Below are 13,275 nucleotides of genomic sequence, written 5' to 3'. Positions count from 1 at the left end.
TATGGGGTGGCAATTGTCAAAACAATCTTTTTCACCCTGTAAATAACTAAAAATTACTGCCCTCGTTTCTGAGCTCTACACCTCTTTGTAAAAGGCAAGATGTTCAGAAGATTGAAAATAAGATTTTGTCTAACGGAATATTTAAATGGGCAGGATCAGGCTTTATTTCCAGTGCTTAAATGTCCAGCCATTGTCTATAAAAGCATTTCTTATGTTAGGCACTGCACACATTTAGCTAACCAATGCCTAAAATACATGTAGGACTGGATTTTTTTGAGTATTGGCTCTTATTCAGAGTTATGCTGTAATAAGAGATGTAAAAAACCCTCAGTACAAAGTCCCTATTTCCACAGCATCAAGGTAATTTTTGCACACAATTATTAATTTAGGATGCATAAGGAAGAACCTGGGTTTTTTTGTTCACGTGATTTTGCACATGTTCTTGCCGCTACCACAGAAGGTTTGGGTTTGTAATGACCTCCTGGGTTGATCTGGAGTTAATTGACCATCCAAAATTCAGGAGAGAATGGCATAAACCCAGGAGCAGAAAATGTTTACTCAGAATGTTTTCACTTCAGTCCTATTAAGGTCAGACATGTTGATTTTTTTTTTTTACCTAATAGTTTCAACACCTGAAAGGCACGTGTTACCTGCATGCCTAGCTAGATGACCCTATGTATTCAAAAGAAAGAAAAAACATCGATGAGAGACTTATTTATTGACCACATTGGTGGTATTTTTTTATCAGAAGCTTTCCATTTTAGCACACACATTTGATGAGGCCATATCAGTGGCAGTTCGGGCTGGACTGTTCACATGAGGCACAGGGTCAAGACTGATTTGCATATCGCCATGTCTCAACTAGGGTGGCTTGGTGAGCAAAATAACGATGGATTAAACCCAGATCTGTGACTGGGGGTGAATGTTTTGCCACTGTGCAACATTCCATCCATCATCTTGTGTGTTTTGCATATCAGTGAGGTAGGCACGAAACTAGCTCCATTGTTCCAGAGGTCCACTTTGTGTTAAACATACCACAGCTTCCTTCTCAGTAGTATGCATGAGGTCCTTTAATGCAAATGATGGCCATGGAGCGGTTGTTGTATACAACCTGAACCAATTCCCTTCCTGACAGTTTCTGCAACCCCTTAAATATAGATTCAAGCATTTTGAATCATCCAACTCAGATAGAATTCTAGATAATGTTGGCCAAGCTGTGCTTTAAACCTACACAACTTCTGTAATATGCCTTCTGTGTTAACCACTCAAAGAATTTAAATAGTGTTACAGGACTGTGAATAAGGAATGAGACCCTGCAAATAATAAAACCAGCAGTCACTCATGGCTTATATGTCTCTCTAAATTTGTAGAATAAGAAGTGCAGACTTCAGCTTGGCAGCTCAATTCCTGTGTCCCCTTTTAACTTGATGTGTCGGTTCCATTGAAAAGAAGCTTCTGTTATAGGCACCCAGATCCAATTTTTAGTAGAATATTTGTCATTTGGTAACCATTTTACCACTGCACTGTGATCATAATAGTCCCTCATGCAAAACATTGCTGTTTTTTTATCCACGATGGTAACAGTTAAGACTTTTAAAGCGGTCAAGCGCACAGTTATGACCCCTAGACTGTAATCATAACAAGCTCAAATATATACCACAACCAAACACGATTTAATAATCCCATCAGTGTCTTGAAAAAGCTCAAGGTAGCATCCTCTAAGACCAGATCACGTTAGCTGGTATGCTCATTAACAAAACACATGTTGCCACTGTTCTCTGCTTTGTGATTTCTTAACCCCTTCCATGCTGATGACGGCCCCCGTCCGTCATGCATCACGGTGGGCGTGTGCTGATGACGGCTGGGGGCCGTCATGATCCCGCCCACTCTTTAAAACGGCCGCACAGCGCGAAAATTCGTTGCGCATGCAAGGGGTTGTTTTCAAACCAGCGCAAGATTTCCCTTTAGAGTTCTGGATTTCAGTTTTTACATAATTGCCTATATTCCACTGGGAGTTGGGTCAGTCCCAGGCCAACAAACAGCCCCTTACAGAATCCCTGCTTGCAGTTGCGTATCAGGTGTTCTGTGACTTTTCCTTTTAAGATCATATCTCACAGCTTTAAGTTTTTCAATATATGAAGTCCTAGCAAAGTTTAAAATTGAGCACTGGCAGCGAAGTCCCTTTTCTTCATTGCCACAAGTTAATTACACTGGACAAGCTGTCAAGCACACTCCAGAAGAATGGAAAGCCATGGTCTTCAAAATATAACAACAGTGTGAAGGAGGCCACATATAATTCCTCGGAAAGAACTAAAAGTAAAAGCGAGCAAGTAATGAAGATGTGTGACGTCACACCTGCAATCTAACAGGTGTTTTATGGCAGAGAAGTGCTGTTTCCTTCTTTAAGTGATATTTGCTTATTGGAATATTTTGAGTGTCTGTCACAAAGTGTTTTGCATATGAACAGTGAGGCAGGGTTACAGGTGGTTTTCGTTTAAAAAGAACTTGTCCCAGTGAGATTATGTATAGACAATGAGAACTTTACGTTTAGTGGCTCAGTTCCATATTCAGACGCTTGCATTCGGGAGTATAAACTTTGTTGATTTAGTGCGGGCAGACACAGTGTCTTGCGAGTGTTTAATAAAAATTCCCCCATGCGCTCAATGGTGCAAGTTGTTTTTGCCTTTCAGAGAGTTTTAGAAAGAGAAACAAATGCTTTGCAGATGTCTCCATTTTCGGTTTGTTTGAAATATCAGCCCTTCCTGCAGCTTAATTAGACTTCTTTAATGTGGCTTTTTGAAATGTTGAACAAATTGAATTTGAGTGAGGGAAGGAAAAGTGAACAGATGTTCAACCAAGAGGTTTGATTTAGGATGGTGAGTAAATGTAGTAGTGGCGGGATTAGAAGTGTCTGTCAAGTTGATGTCTGTCAAGTTGAAGATGGATCTGCAGGAGACACTCATTCAGGATTCCTTTGGTTTTTCCCTACCGAGGGGGAGTCTTACTGTAGTCCAAGCTGGCATGGAGTGCTGACCATAAAGGAAATTGATCTTCATTGCAAGTGATTATAGGTCTCTAACATGTCTGTTATTTTGTCCTTTTTATCGACTGCGCCAATTCCTATTAACACGCTGCTGTTGTGTTCCTCCACCCATGCAATGTTTTCTGTTCCTGTGGAAACGTTTGCTGATCTAGTCAAAAACAGGGGCCATTGGAAGAGGGGAAACACATTTTGACACGCAAGGAAAATCCATTTCTGAGCCTCTGTGAGAATGAGTCTGAAGAGGAAGAAGAGCCTGAGAAGATTCCAGACATTCAGAGAGATGACTTGGCCAAGCGCAAAACTCAAGGCAGCGCTTCGCAGCCTCGGGAGCCTCCGAGCTTTGTCACCGCCTCGATAACCAAGGCAGACTTAGAGACCTGGGAGAGGCTGAAAGTGTCCGCGGAAACGAGGTTTGTTGAGCTGCATTTCTAGACTTCAGTAGATGTGAATGGACACTTTATAGACAGATATGCACAGAAACATAGAGTTTGGAAAATAGCACAGATCTATAAACCTCTAAGAAAGAAAGGCACCCCTCCCCCCTGTACTCGTGTGCTTTGTCCTGTGAACCTTTAGTTTTATTAAGATAAAGACATCACAGGGCCATATAGCACCCTATTGAAGACCACATAAACCCTTCTTCCATAGGTAGTGTGAATGAGTCGCTCCTCTGCCCTCTATCACACGGCTAACATTCGCAGCCACTTTGTAAGTCAGCGTGGTTTACACATGCATGCACCTATGTGTGTACACATACAGGTTCATGCCTTCCTCCTCACACTCACTCACTTTCCTCTTTGTCACTATGCTTCCTCCTCTGACCTGCTCTCTCATTTCATGTGTTCACAGCATCTGTATAAGATCCTATACTTGTGCTTTATTCTCCACTGCAGTTACTAAAGTGATTTTGAGGATATTACATGCCCTTTTTTTACGAGCTGCTCGACCTGTTGCCAGGAAGAGGAATACGCGAGGTGTATTTTTCTTCCCTGGAGTCTTCAGTGTAATTTAAAATTGTCTTAGAAACTGGGTCTTGCCTCTCTAGAAAAGTATTTCTTTGGGAGAATTGCATTGCACTTTCAGTGTGGGTGGCTGAACGAGTTTTAAATGACCACATTGCACCCAGAACCATGACAAGAAAAGATATTTTTGCTGCAGTGGATGTTGCAATGCTGCACCAGCAACCGAGAGAGATCAGTCTCCAACTGGCCATTAGCCATTTCCACAGCGCGGATGCAAAAAAAGTTTTGTGCCAAGAGTATTAATGTATACATATGGGTTTGCACCCGAAAAAGGAGGCCCTCTTTTGAATGCAGTCTAACAGTTTGATGCATTTTTTTGACCCCACCTTGTAGTCCTCTCCCAAAATTAATTGTCTTTGAGGTGGGAATTGTGTCAGAAATCAACATAATTTTAAATAAGCGTTATAGAGGCCCTACCTTATTGTCGAACGACAAATAATTATACCTTCACAATCAAACACTTTTTTTATTTGACATTTTTTTATTGTTGATGAATAATTTAAATAGAAAAATGTTTGATGCACTCTTTAACGTTTACCAAATACCCTCCACTTTTTCATAAAATATTCCTTGAAATGTAGGCTCCTTCCATACATCATTGTGGCGTCATCATTAGACCAGTTAGCATTTATTTGATCTGTTCTAGTGTTCTTTTTTTTTTCTTGTGGTTCTAAACCTATATTTCTTGTTTTACCTTTTCAATCTTTGATGTTTGACTGGTCAGTGATGATGAGTCCAGGCTTCCATTGCCCAATGATAAATCTGATTCAAAAGCCACAACGGAAGTGCCAGTATCAGTTGAGGATGACCTCGCCTGCCGTAAGGCAAGAGTGCCCAGAAAAAGGCCTCACCCCAGGCAGAGGTTTGTGCACTTTGGACCTGTTACCGAGATTGACCAGCAGAAATGGGAGAAGCTTAGCATAGCTAAGCCAGAGGCTGTTGACGAAGCTGCTGTAGAAAAATCTAGTTCCCAAGCTTGTGCTGCAGCAGTGTCAACCTCTCCAGCTTGTGCACCAAGCACCCACAAAGAAGAGCTGGAAAAGGAAGTGTTGCATCCTGACCCCAGGTACTTGAGACTGTTTAGTGGCTACTAACTGCATCAAGTTTGGATTGTCACCAGATAACTGCATGCAAGGTCGCCATTGGTATTTTAAAGAAACGGAGGCCCTGTTTTAACAAGCAACCACCTTTGTAAGATCTAACGTTGAGGACATTTGTGCCTGCTTTTTCAAGAATGATGTTGAAGTCTCCAGGCAAGCATCCACCATGCAGACTTCATACATTGTTTGCTCGCTAACGTGGTACTTTAAGAAAGCTTTTGTAACTCTTTGTCTTTTACAGTGTGAGGGCTATGCTGTGTCTCTCTAACAGAGCTTATAAACCCAGTTTTGCCTTGGATCATAAGTCACTGGTGTCAATGAATTCAAACCAGTAGGGTTTGCGAAGAGGCTTAAAGTCCCACACTGAGCAAGAGTAGTCACCCCTGGTCACCCCTAAATGTGTCATTGGGTACTGCCCCACAAGGTTTGCGTTTCAATTCTTAGCTTGTTCCTATATAAGGGGTGTGAGTCATAAAAGTATAAGTATGCCTACATGGTTTGGGTACTAGAGAGGCTAAGGATGTCTCATCAGAAAGTTCAGAGGCTTTAGGTGGGTGGAGGGGGTGGAATCAACTGAAATCTGCCAGGCTAGGGGTGAAAGGGGCAAGCCGAGGCATAACAATTACTATTGACAACAAATGATTTGAAATTGTTACCAGTTGTATCTAAATAGCACACTTGCTTAATGGCTTACATAGTTTGTGACCTGAGGCTAGTTGAGCAAACCAAATCCGTTCATCATTTCCTTCAATATCTGTAAGGAATGTTTTTAAAAATGTGCCTTTTTGAGCTCGGCTACCCAAGAGTCTGACGCATGTTAGAGACATACCTTATGCACATGTTACGTATTTGGCTTCAATTGACTATTCCCTATAATATCTTTTGACCTTTGGAGACGCTATCCACACTAACTGCTTAATGTTTGACTTCAAATTGGTTTGTTATTTCTTTATAATTATCCTTTTCTCTTCTTGTCAACAAAACCTACTAGTGAGGTGATAATGTTGACGGCAAATGAAGTTTCCAGAGAAGTTTCTACAATATTTGAATCTCAGAAGCAGACTGTAACCATTCTAAGTGGAGAGCTGGAAGTTAGTAAAGAGGAGACTCATCGCCCAGACTCCACTAGAGATGACATGGGTATGAGAAGGCTAGGTGCATTTCGGAAGATGGCTTGTCCAGATGGAAATGTAATTTCATCAGTTTCGATTGTTCATCATCGTGTGCAGAAGAAGAGCTTTCCTGAAATGTACTTTATGACTCATCAGAAAGAAGAGAGGTTAGAAATTGCAAGACAAGAACTCTATACTGCTGCTGATGTCTGATAGGTACATTAGAAAATGCAAGGCAACAGCTGTGAGCTTCGTGAGAGATTTTTGACTGCCTTTGGTGTTTGAAAGGCACATTAGAGGATGCTCAACAAGTGATGTGAGCTTGCTGCAAGCTTATGGTGTATGAAAGAAAATGCGAGGATGGAGCGCCAAGAGAACTCTGGGTATTCGTGCCTTTTACAAATGTAATAACATAACAAGGCAATAGAAGTGAGCTAGTTGCTAAGTATTTTGGGTACTGCCCCTAGTTTTGGTGATACTATGAGTACTCACATGTAAAGTAACTCTTACTAACAATTTAACTCTTCTTCTCCCTCCAAATAAAAGAATAGGTGGAGAAACAAACTATTGTTAGAATGAATGTCAACAATCTACATCACAAAACATTCGACTGACTCCAATGACCTCATTGGACTTGGATGCAACAAGGGCTAAATCGTGATACTTGTGCAGAGTTCTATTTTTTCACTCAGTTTTTTCCCCAAGCCACACATCTTCTAGCCATTTTAAGGCAACTTGACATCTACCTATAGATCACTGACAGTGATATACTTCTCCAGACTTTAAAGCAATTCGATTCAGTTTCGGTTTGGAAGTAACTACCAGCTGCACAACCCTCAATGGTTGTGTGTCAGAAAGGCCTACCTTGCTCAAAAGGCATTAATGCATAGTTTTTATTTAGTTAAGTTGTAAAGCTCTAACCGGATATCAAAACCATTTCGCAGCTCAAGGAAAGCAGAAGATGATTCAGGAATTGATTCAGCTTGTGAGACAATAGGCAAATTGATGGAGGAGAAAGAGGGAAAGAAGTCAAAATTGTGTATATTGGCCCTGTCCCTTTGAACATGTTTGAGGGTATATCTCTTTGAAGTCTGATGATTAGTTAGAGAATTCTTTGACAAGGAATGTTTTCAGATCTTTTTTAAAGTTGCTAAGATGGCAGTCAATCTCCGAATCCAGGAAATTCCAGAGGTATACTGCCTTTGGTCCAATGGGTTTTCTACCTTGTGCTCTTTTTCTCTTATATTTATTGGAGATTATGTAAATGTGAATTGTTGGATCTAATTCTTGGCCCGGGTTATACCAAGGGTTTTCTCTCGGGTAGGATTTGAAAACTAATCTGAGGACTTCGAATTTCATCCTTTTTTTAATTGGAAACCAATGAAATTATTCTAGGGTTGGGGTGATATGATTCTGTTTTCTGAAACTGGGATAGTCTTGTAGCTCGATGTTAAATCATTTGTCGGTTGTGGAAATTTGTGTTTAGGGTGCCCAAGTGGAGTACACGTGGTCCAGCCAAGACAAGACTGAGGGCTTAATTTAGATCCTGGCAGAGGAGATGACTTCATCACAAACGTGACCGAGAGCACGTCCACCATACTAGGATCTCATTAAATCCTATGGAGATCATAATACGGTGAACAGGATATCCGTCATGTTTGTGACTGAGTATTCCTTCCGCTAAGATCTAAAGAAGGCTCTTATATGTTAATTTATTTCAATTGTACTAGTATTAGAGCATCTAAGTACTATAGGCTACCGTGATAGGCTACCCCTCTAAACCATTTTCTCTTGGTTGTACTCAAGTCCAATAGGTGTACATCTGAAATTGTTGTTGAAGTTGGTCAATCCCATCCACTAGATGTTGCATGTACATATTGGGGAATAGTAACAAACTATCTTGTCCTTAGGAACTGTGGATGGGATGGATTTGGTTGACGAAGTGGCATTGCGGAGTCTAACCTGTTGACTTCGATCTGACATGAATGACTTGCTCTCCTGGGCTGTTTATGCTGTCCTTTCTTTTACTCATTGTAAAAGAATGTCATGATTCACTGCGTTGCATTCTGCCAGCAGGTCTGAGCCTAATGATTTTAGAGTTGTTTGTGTGCAAAAATGACAAAAGGTCTCTTCTGAAATCTTCCAGTGTGGTTTCAGTGCACCTTTTAGCTCTAAAACCTAACTCATAGACATGAAGGATTGCGTTGCAAAGTAATTTCAGCTTCCAGTACCTTCCTGGGAAATGATAAGCCAGAGATGGTTCAATAAATGACAGGCTTGTTGGCATCATTCAACTTTTTAAAAAGCGGGTTAATGGTGCATGCTAAGGAGCTTTTAGCGACCATTCTACCTCTTTATATGATTACTGCAATTCTGTAATGTCATCTACTCGGTCATCCAGAAATGTAATGCATTCTACAGAGCAAGGAGAGGAACAAAAAAGTGATGGGTTGACTGTTTAAATTAATTTAAGCTACTGGTGAGTACTCCCAATACATGTTTTTTGCTCACCAATCCACCTCAGACAGGAAATGGTGCTAAGCAAATCAGCCCAAACTGCCAGGACTGGTCTACTATGACCAGGAACGCAATCAACAACAGACCGGTTTCAGCCAATTTAAGCCTTGTCAGTAGGGTGCAGCTTTAATCTTATAGCACTGTGACCACGGGGTCCATGTCTGGGCATACACATTGCACTTAGTAAAGCAAAAGAGTGATGAGTTGAATGTTTGAATTAGTCTCAGTCACTAGTAATTACTTGTGGATGTCTCCGAGTATATTGTTTTTCCCCCACCCTCAGACAAGTACCAGACATATGCAGATCAGCCCAATAGGAAGACTCCAACCAAACTGCCTGGTCAGATTCCCAGACAATAGCAGCTGGAGGATTATTAATTGGGTGGTTTTGCAGTTGTATTTTTGTAGCACTTCCTAGAAACTTGTATTTTCTCGGAGGTTCAGATAATTTGCCATTGACTGAAGTTCATGAAAGAGTGCTCTGAAACTGGAATATTGGGTTTAATGACAATGAATTGAGGTTTGGCTTGGGGACATGAGAAGTATGTAGGATCTTTTCAGTCTTACTCTTTAAGTATTTTGGGACGTTTTTAACAGAAATTAGTTGAGCTGTTTACTCACATTCTATGGGGACTGAGTCAGAGATTTTGTGAAAGATTTTGAGCAGCTCGGGTTTGTTTCAGCAACCACACAATGTGTGTTGAGTAAAAAGCCTTTTTAGTTGTTCTTTCTGCCTAATTCATGTATGTGGATTTGGCATTGAAGTTTTTCCTCTGGTGTATTTTCAGTGCTGTTGGAGTTAAATCCCCATCCCTTTGAGTTGTGGAAAGTCAGAATTGAACCATTTATTGTTCTGTTTGTCAGTAGGTTTACATTTCTTAAACATTTACATTTCATGTTTTATTGGGTCAAGTTCATCTAATACGTTGCTGATGGTACAGCAACGTGTACAGCACCATCACCAGATCCTCTAGAATCCAGTCCTGAAGTGATGGCATTCAAAGCTTGCAGTGGGACTCATGGAGCATATCTTGGCATATGTTTTTAAGCGGTATATAGGTGATTAATCCAGCTTAGTTTGATGCCTAAACAAGTCTTTTGAACAAATATGAAATATAAGATGGTAGAACTGTTTGTCTAGTTCTTAGTTTATCCTTCCGTCCTGATGAATTTATTCCTGTTGTAGTAGTTTGTCCCTCACAAATAAAGGTTCTTCTCCCAGTCTACAAACAAGAGTTCCCTCAATGATCTAACCTTTAAATATGTTTTAGGGACGACTTGTGACATTTCAGAATCTCCCTATTAAATGGTTACTAGGTTGCCTCGTGCTCCTCTTATAAAATAATAAATGTGGGGTGTTCCAATTTCATATCTTCTATACAATCTGCTTTCTAACCTTAGTTCTTTTAATGAATGTGTTCTTTCCTTTGGGTTTTTTCAATGCTGTATTGGTCCACTTCTGCTCCCCTGGGCTCCGGATCCACCATACCTTGATTTTTTTTTTCCTCTTGGGGAACCAGAGCTCATCCACCGCGATACAAACCTTCATACTGTCCTGTTAGGTCTGAGATCCCCCAAGCAAGGACATGGTCCTGTACCTTTGCTGTCAAAATATCTTGTTCCATGGAACTTCAAATCAATGTCTTTCAAGGCTTTGTCTCCTCTTCCTCAAGCTGCATTACATTATCCAATGAAAAAGCAACAGAAGGCTCTTAGTTGATTCTTGCTGCATACTCCTTCTCCTAGAATGATGCGTTTTGAGTATGCATTGCATTTTTCTTTTTAAAAGAGAACCGATGTGTAATCTGCAACTCAAAATACTCTAGAAGGTACTGTTAGAAGGTGCACGAAGATGATAAAGAAACTGAAGCTGTCAAAGTTCTTAAGAAAATCAGTTGGACTAGAGGTTTTCCACATCCATTTCTTTTTTGAGTTTGAGGAATTTGTATTTGGATGTTGCACTCCTTTTGCATAAATCTTGAAGTATATATTCACAGCTTCAATTCTTATATTTACAAGAATCTGGAAGGAAGTTTCAGAATAAGAAACCACACGTTTGTGCAGACCACTGGCTGATGGTTGCTAATTGGCAATGGGTCAAACTGCAGACTATGTCTCTTGAGGGAGAGACTGGCCTTTATGTGAAAAGAAAGGAAATATAAAATAGCATTTACACTTATCAAAAGGGTTTTTAACTTTAAAGGACTGAGAGACCCCAATGTCCCCCGAGTGTTAGACAGGACACCAGATGACTGAGATCAATAATGTAATTGGTTAGAAGCTTGAGATACTTGCGCAAATTATTGATGTGATGGTCAACATGCAGTGCCTCAGCAGATTGAAAGTTGGGCCTATCTAAAAAATGTTAATGTAATATATAAAAGTTTAAGTTCTGGGGTTCTATCCAAATGTGAAAACAATCAAATGTATGCCTTCAATCCCACAAAGGGTAGTCTCTTTTTTTTAAAAACCTCTTCACACATCTATAGTTCACCAAAAAGGAAATTGCGATTGAGGCTAGCCATATTTCTAAAGGTTAAAAGATGTTTGAAGGCTTTCAGATTAATCCTCTGGGCTAGCCAATGATACATTAAGAAATGACGGCCTTTCTTGCTAAGGATCTGACATGGACCCAAATTGTATTTTTACACATCTGGCCAAAAAACTTTGCCCAGCTGTCAACTGTGTTTAAATGAGATATTTAAATACGAATAAAGAGATTTAAGTATTTTCTTTAACTTATAAGAAACTATGAGCGAGTCTATTGGGTAAACTATCTGTTTTGTCGAAAAACTTTTTATTTAAGGTTGCTTTTGAACAGGTCTTTGAATGAAAATTTAGAGGCTGAAGACGGTTCAGAAGATAACAAGCAAAGAAATATGTTTCCAGTTTTATTTAGAAAATGTCAGTGATTTTTTTCTGTTTTGTTTTTAAAACCCACACCTAAATAAGCAGGCACTGGTCCAAACCACTTATTAATTCAAAAACATAGATGAGTAAAATATTTAGACATAATTAAGGGCCACTCTGATGTCCTGTGTGGCAGGCTATCTCAAAATCCAATTTCCCATTATCTATGTTAGTTTGATTTTCTGATACTTCTGGATGAGGGTCACAAGTCATGTCGTCTTAGATTGTCTTTGCATCATCTTACTAAATTTCAAATATTTAGTAGGACGTGACTATAGGCGGTTCATCAAGGTTTTCTGTTGAGTGTTTCAGCATTCATGTAAGACCGGAGACTGCTAGCTATGATGATAATAATAATGTTGAGTTGTACAATAGTTTAGATATGTCTTGTGTATGAAATACATGGTGAATTTCAGATAGCTGTTTATTTTATGATGTCAAGATGTGAAGTCCCTTCAGTAATAAAAATCAGACTGATGAGTTGATCAACAAAACACAGCCAGCCATCCTTGGCCATCTGCCTTTGGATGACTTCTAAGCACTTAGCTAGCAAGCTTATGTGCTTAGTGCCTCTGTTCCTAACACAAAGCTGTGTATTGTCTGTGTACTGTTTAACAGATATGTTGCTGGCTGTTAACCTGGTCTCTTGGCTGAGAGACTTGCACATTAACAAGTACCAGAGACCGGTTGGAAACTTAAGGACCCTGGTTGCTAATTAGAATTTCTCTTTGCACACTGATTTCATCCTTCCAGAAATGCCGACTCGGAAAATCAAATTTACAATAGATAAAAAATGGTAAAATCCACCTTTATCAGTGTGGTTATTACGTGATCAGCTGGGGACTTGTAGGTGTGTTAAATGCCATGAGATAATGCTACTAACTCACTACTGTCTGCCTGCAAATACACTATATTTTGGTAAGTGCTTTGTTTATTTGCTGTTGGTGTGCTGCAGATGTATTTAGCCTTGAAAGATCAGTAAAACCATCATACATTGAAAGCGTTGGGTATTGCTTGTCAAATTTGCTTGCCAGTTGCACGTTTTGCAAAATGTGACGTTACGGAGTGTGATCAGATTGTTCCTGTTGTTCAGTCTGTGATTGCAAAGGCACTTTTTCTCACGTAGACATAGCCGTGTGCCACTGTTCTGGGCCTATATTTCTTTCGATTTCCTGAGAGTAACTGTGACCCTGCCTTCCTTTAGCAGTAGCGTGCCAATGCCTGCCGCCGCTGCACATTGTCATATAACGGCATCACCTAGTTCCATAAACAACACTTTTCAAAAGGAAGAAAGCATTCAAGTGCTTAGAGTTGAAAGCCAGATAAACATTGAAAATGAGGATGGCAGGAGAACTCCTGATCCAGAGAAGGATGACATGATGATGAGGAGAACTGGGGCAGTTCAGAAGCTGAGCAGCCCTGGCTTGAGACACTTCCTTCCAGTTCCTTTCACCAAGAAGAAAGAGGACTCCACCATGGGACCAACGAAAACTGACAAACCGGTTAGAAGGTTAGAGCATGTTCTTTTCGAGAAGATGTTGGGCTTGTGTGTATTAAATTGGAATGGCTAA

General features: G+C 40.2%; 1 protein-coding gene across 1 annotated transcript in view; it reads left to right on the top strand.

Moving 5' to 3' along the window:
• The window catches only part of LIMCH1 (LIM and calponin homology domains 1), a 990,782-nt gene that overhangs the window by 726,751 nt on the left and 250,756 nt on the right, over positions 1 to 13,275 (top strand). Inside the window, exons 11-13 of the mRNA XM_078678256.1 lie at positions 3,196 to 3,453; positions 4,790 to 5,131; positions 12,909 to 13,214. Coding sequence (XP_078534382.1) covers positions 3,196 to 3,453; positions 4,790 to 5,131; positions 12,909 to 13,214 — 906 coding nt within the window. The remainder of the gene's footprint in view (positions 1 to 3,195; positions 3,454 to 4,789; positions 5,132 to 12,908; positions 13,215 to 13,275) is intronic.

The sequence above is a fragment of the Lissotriton helveticus genome, chromosome 2_2 (genome assembly GCF_964261635.1).
Source record: "Lissotriton helveticus chromosome 2_2, aLisHel1.1, whole genome shotgun sequence".
Lineage (NCBI taxonomy): Eukaryota > Metazoa > Chordata > Amphibia > Caudata > Salamandridae > Lissotriton > Lissotriton helveticus.
Note: the sequence above shows the minus strand (reverse complement) of the source record. Positions and strands in the feature narration are given on the sequence as shown.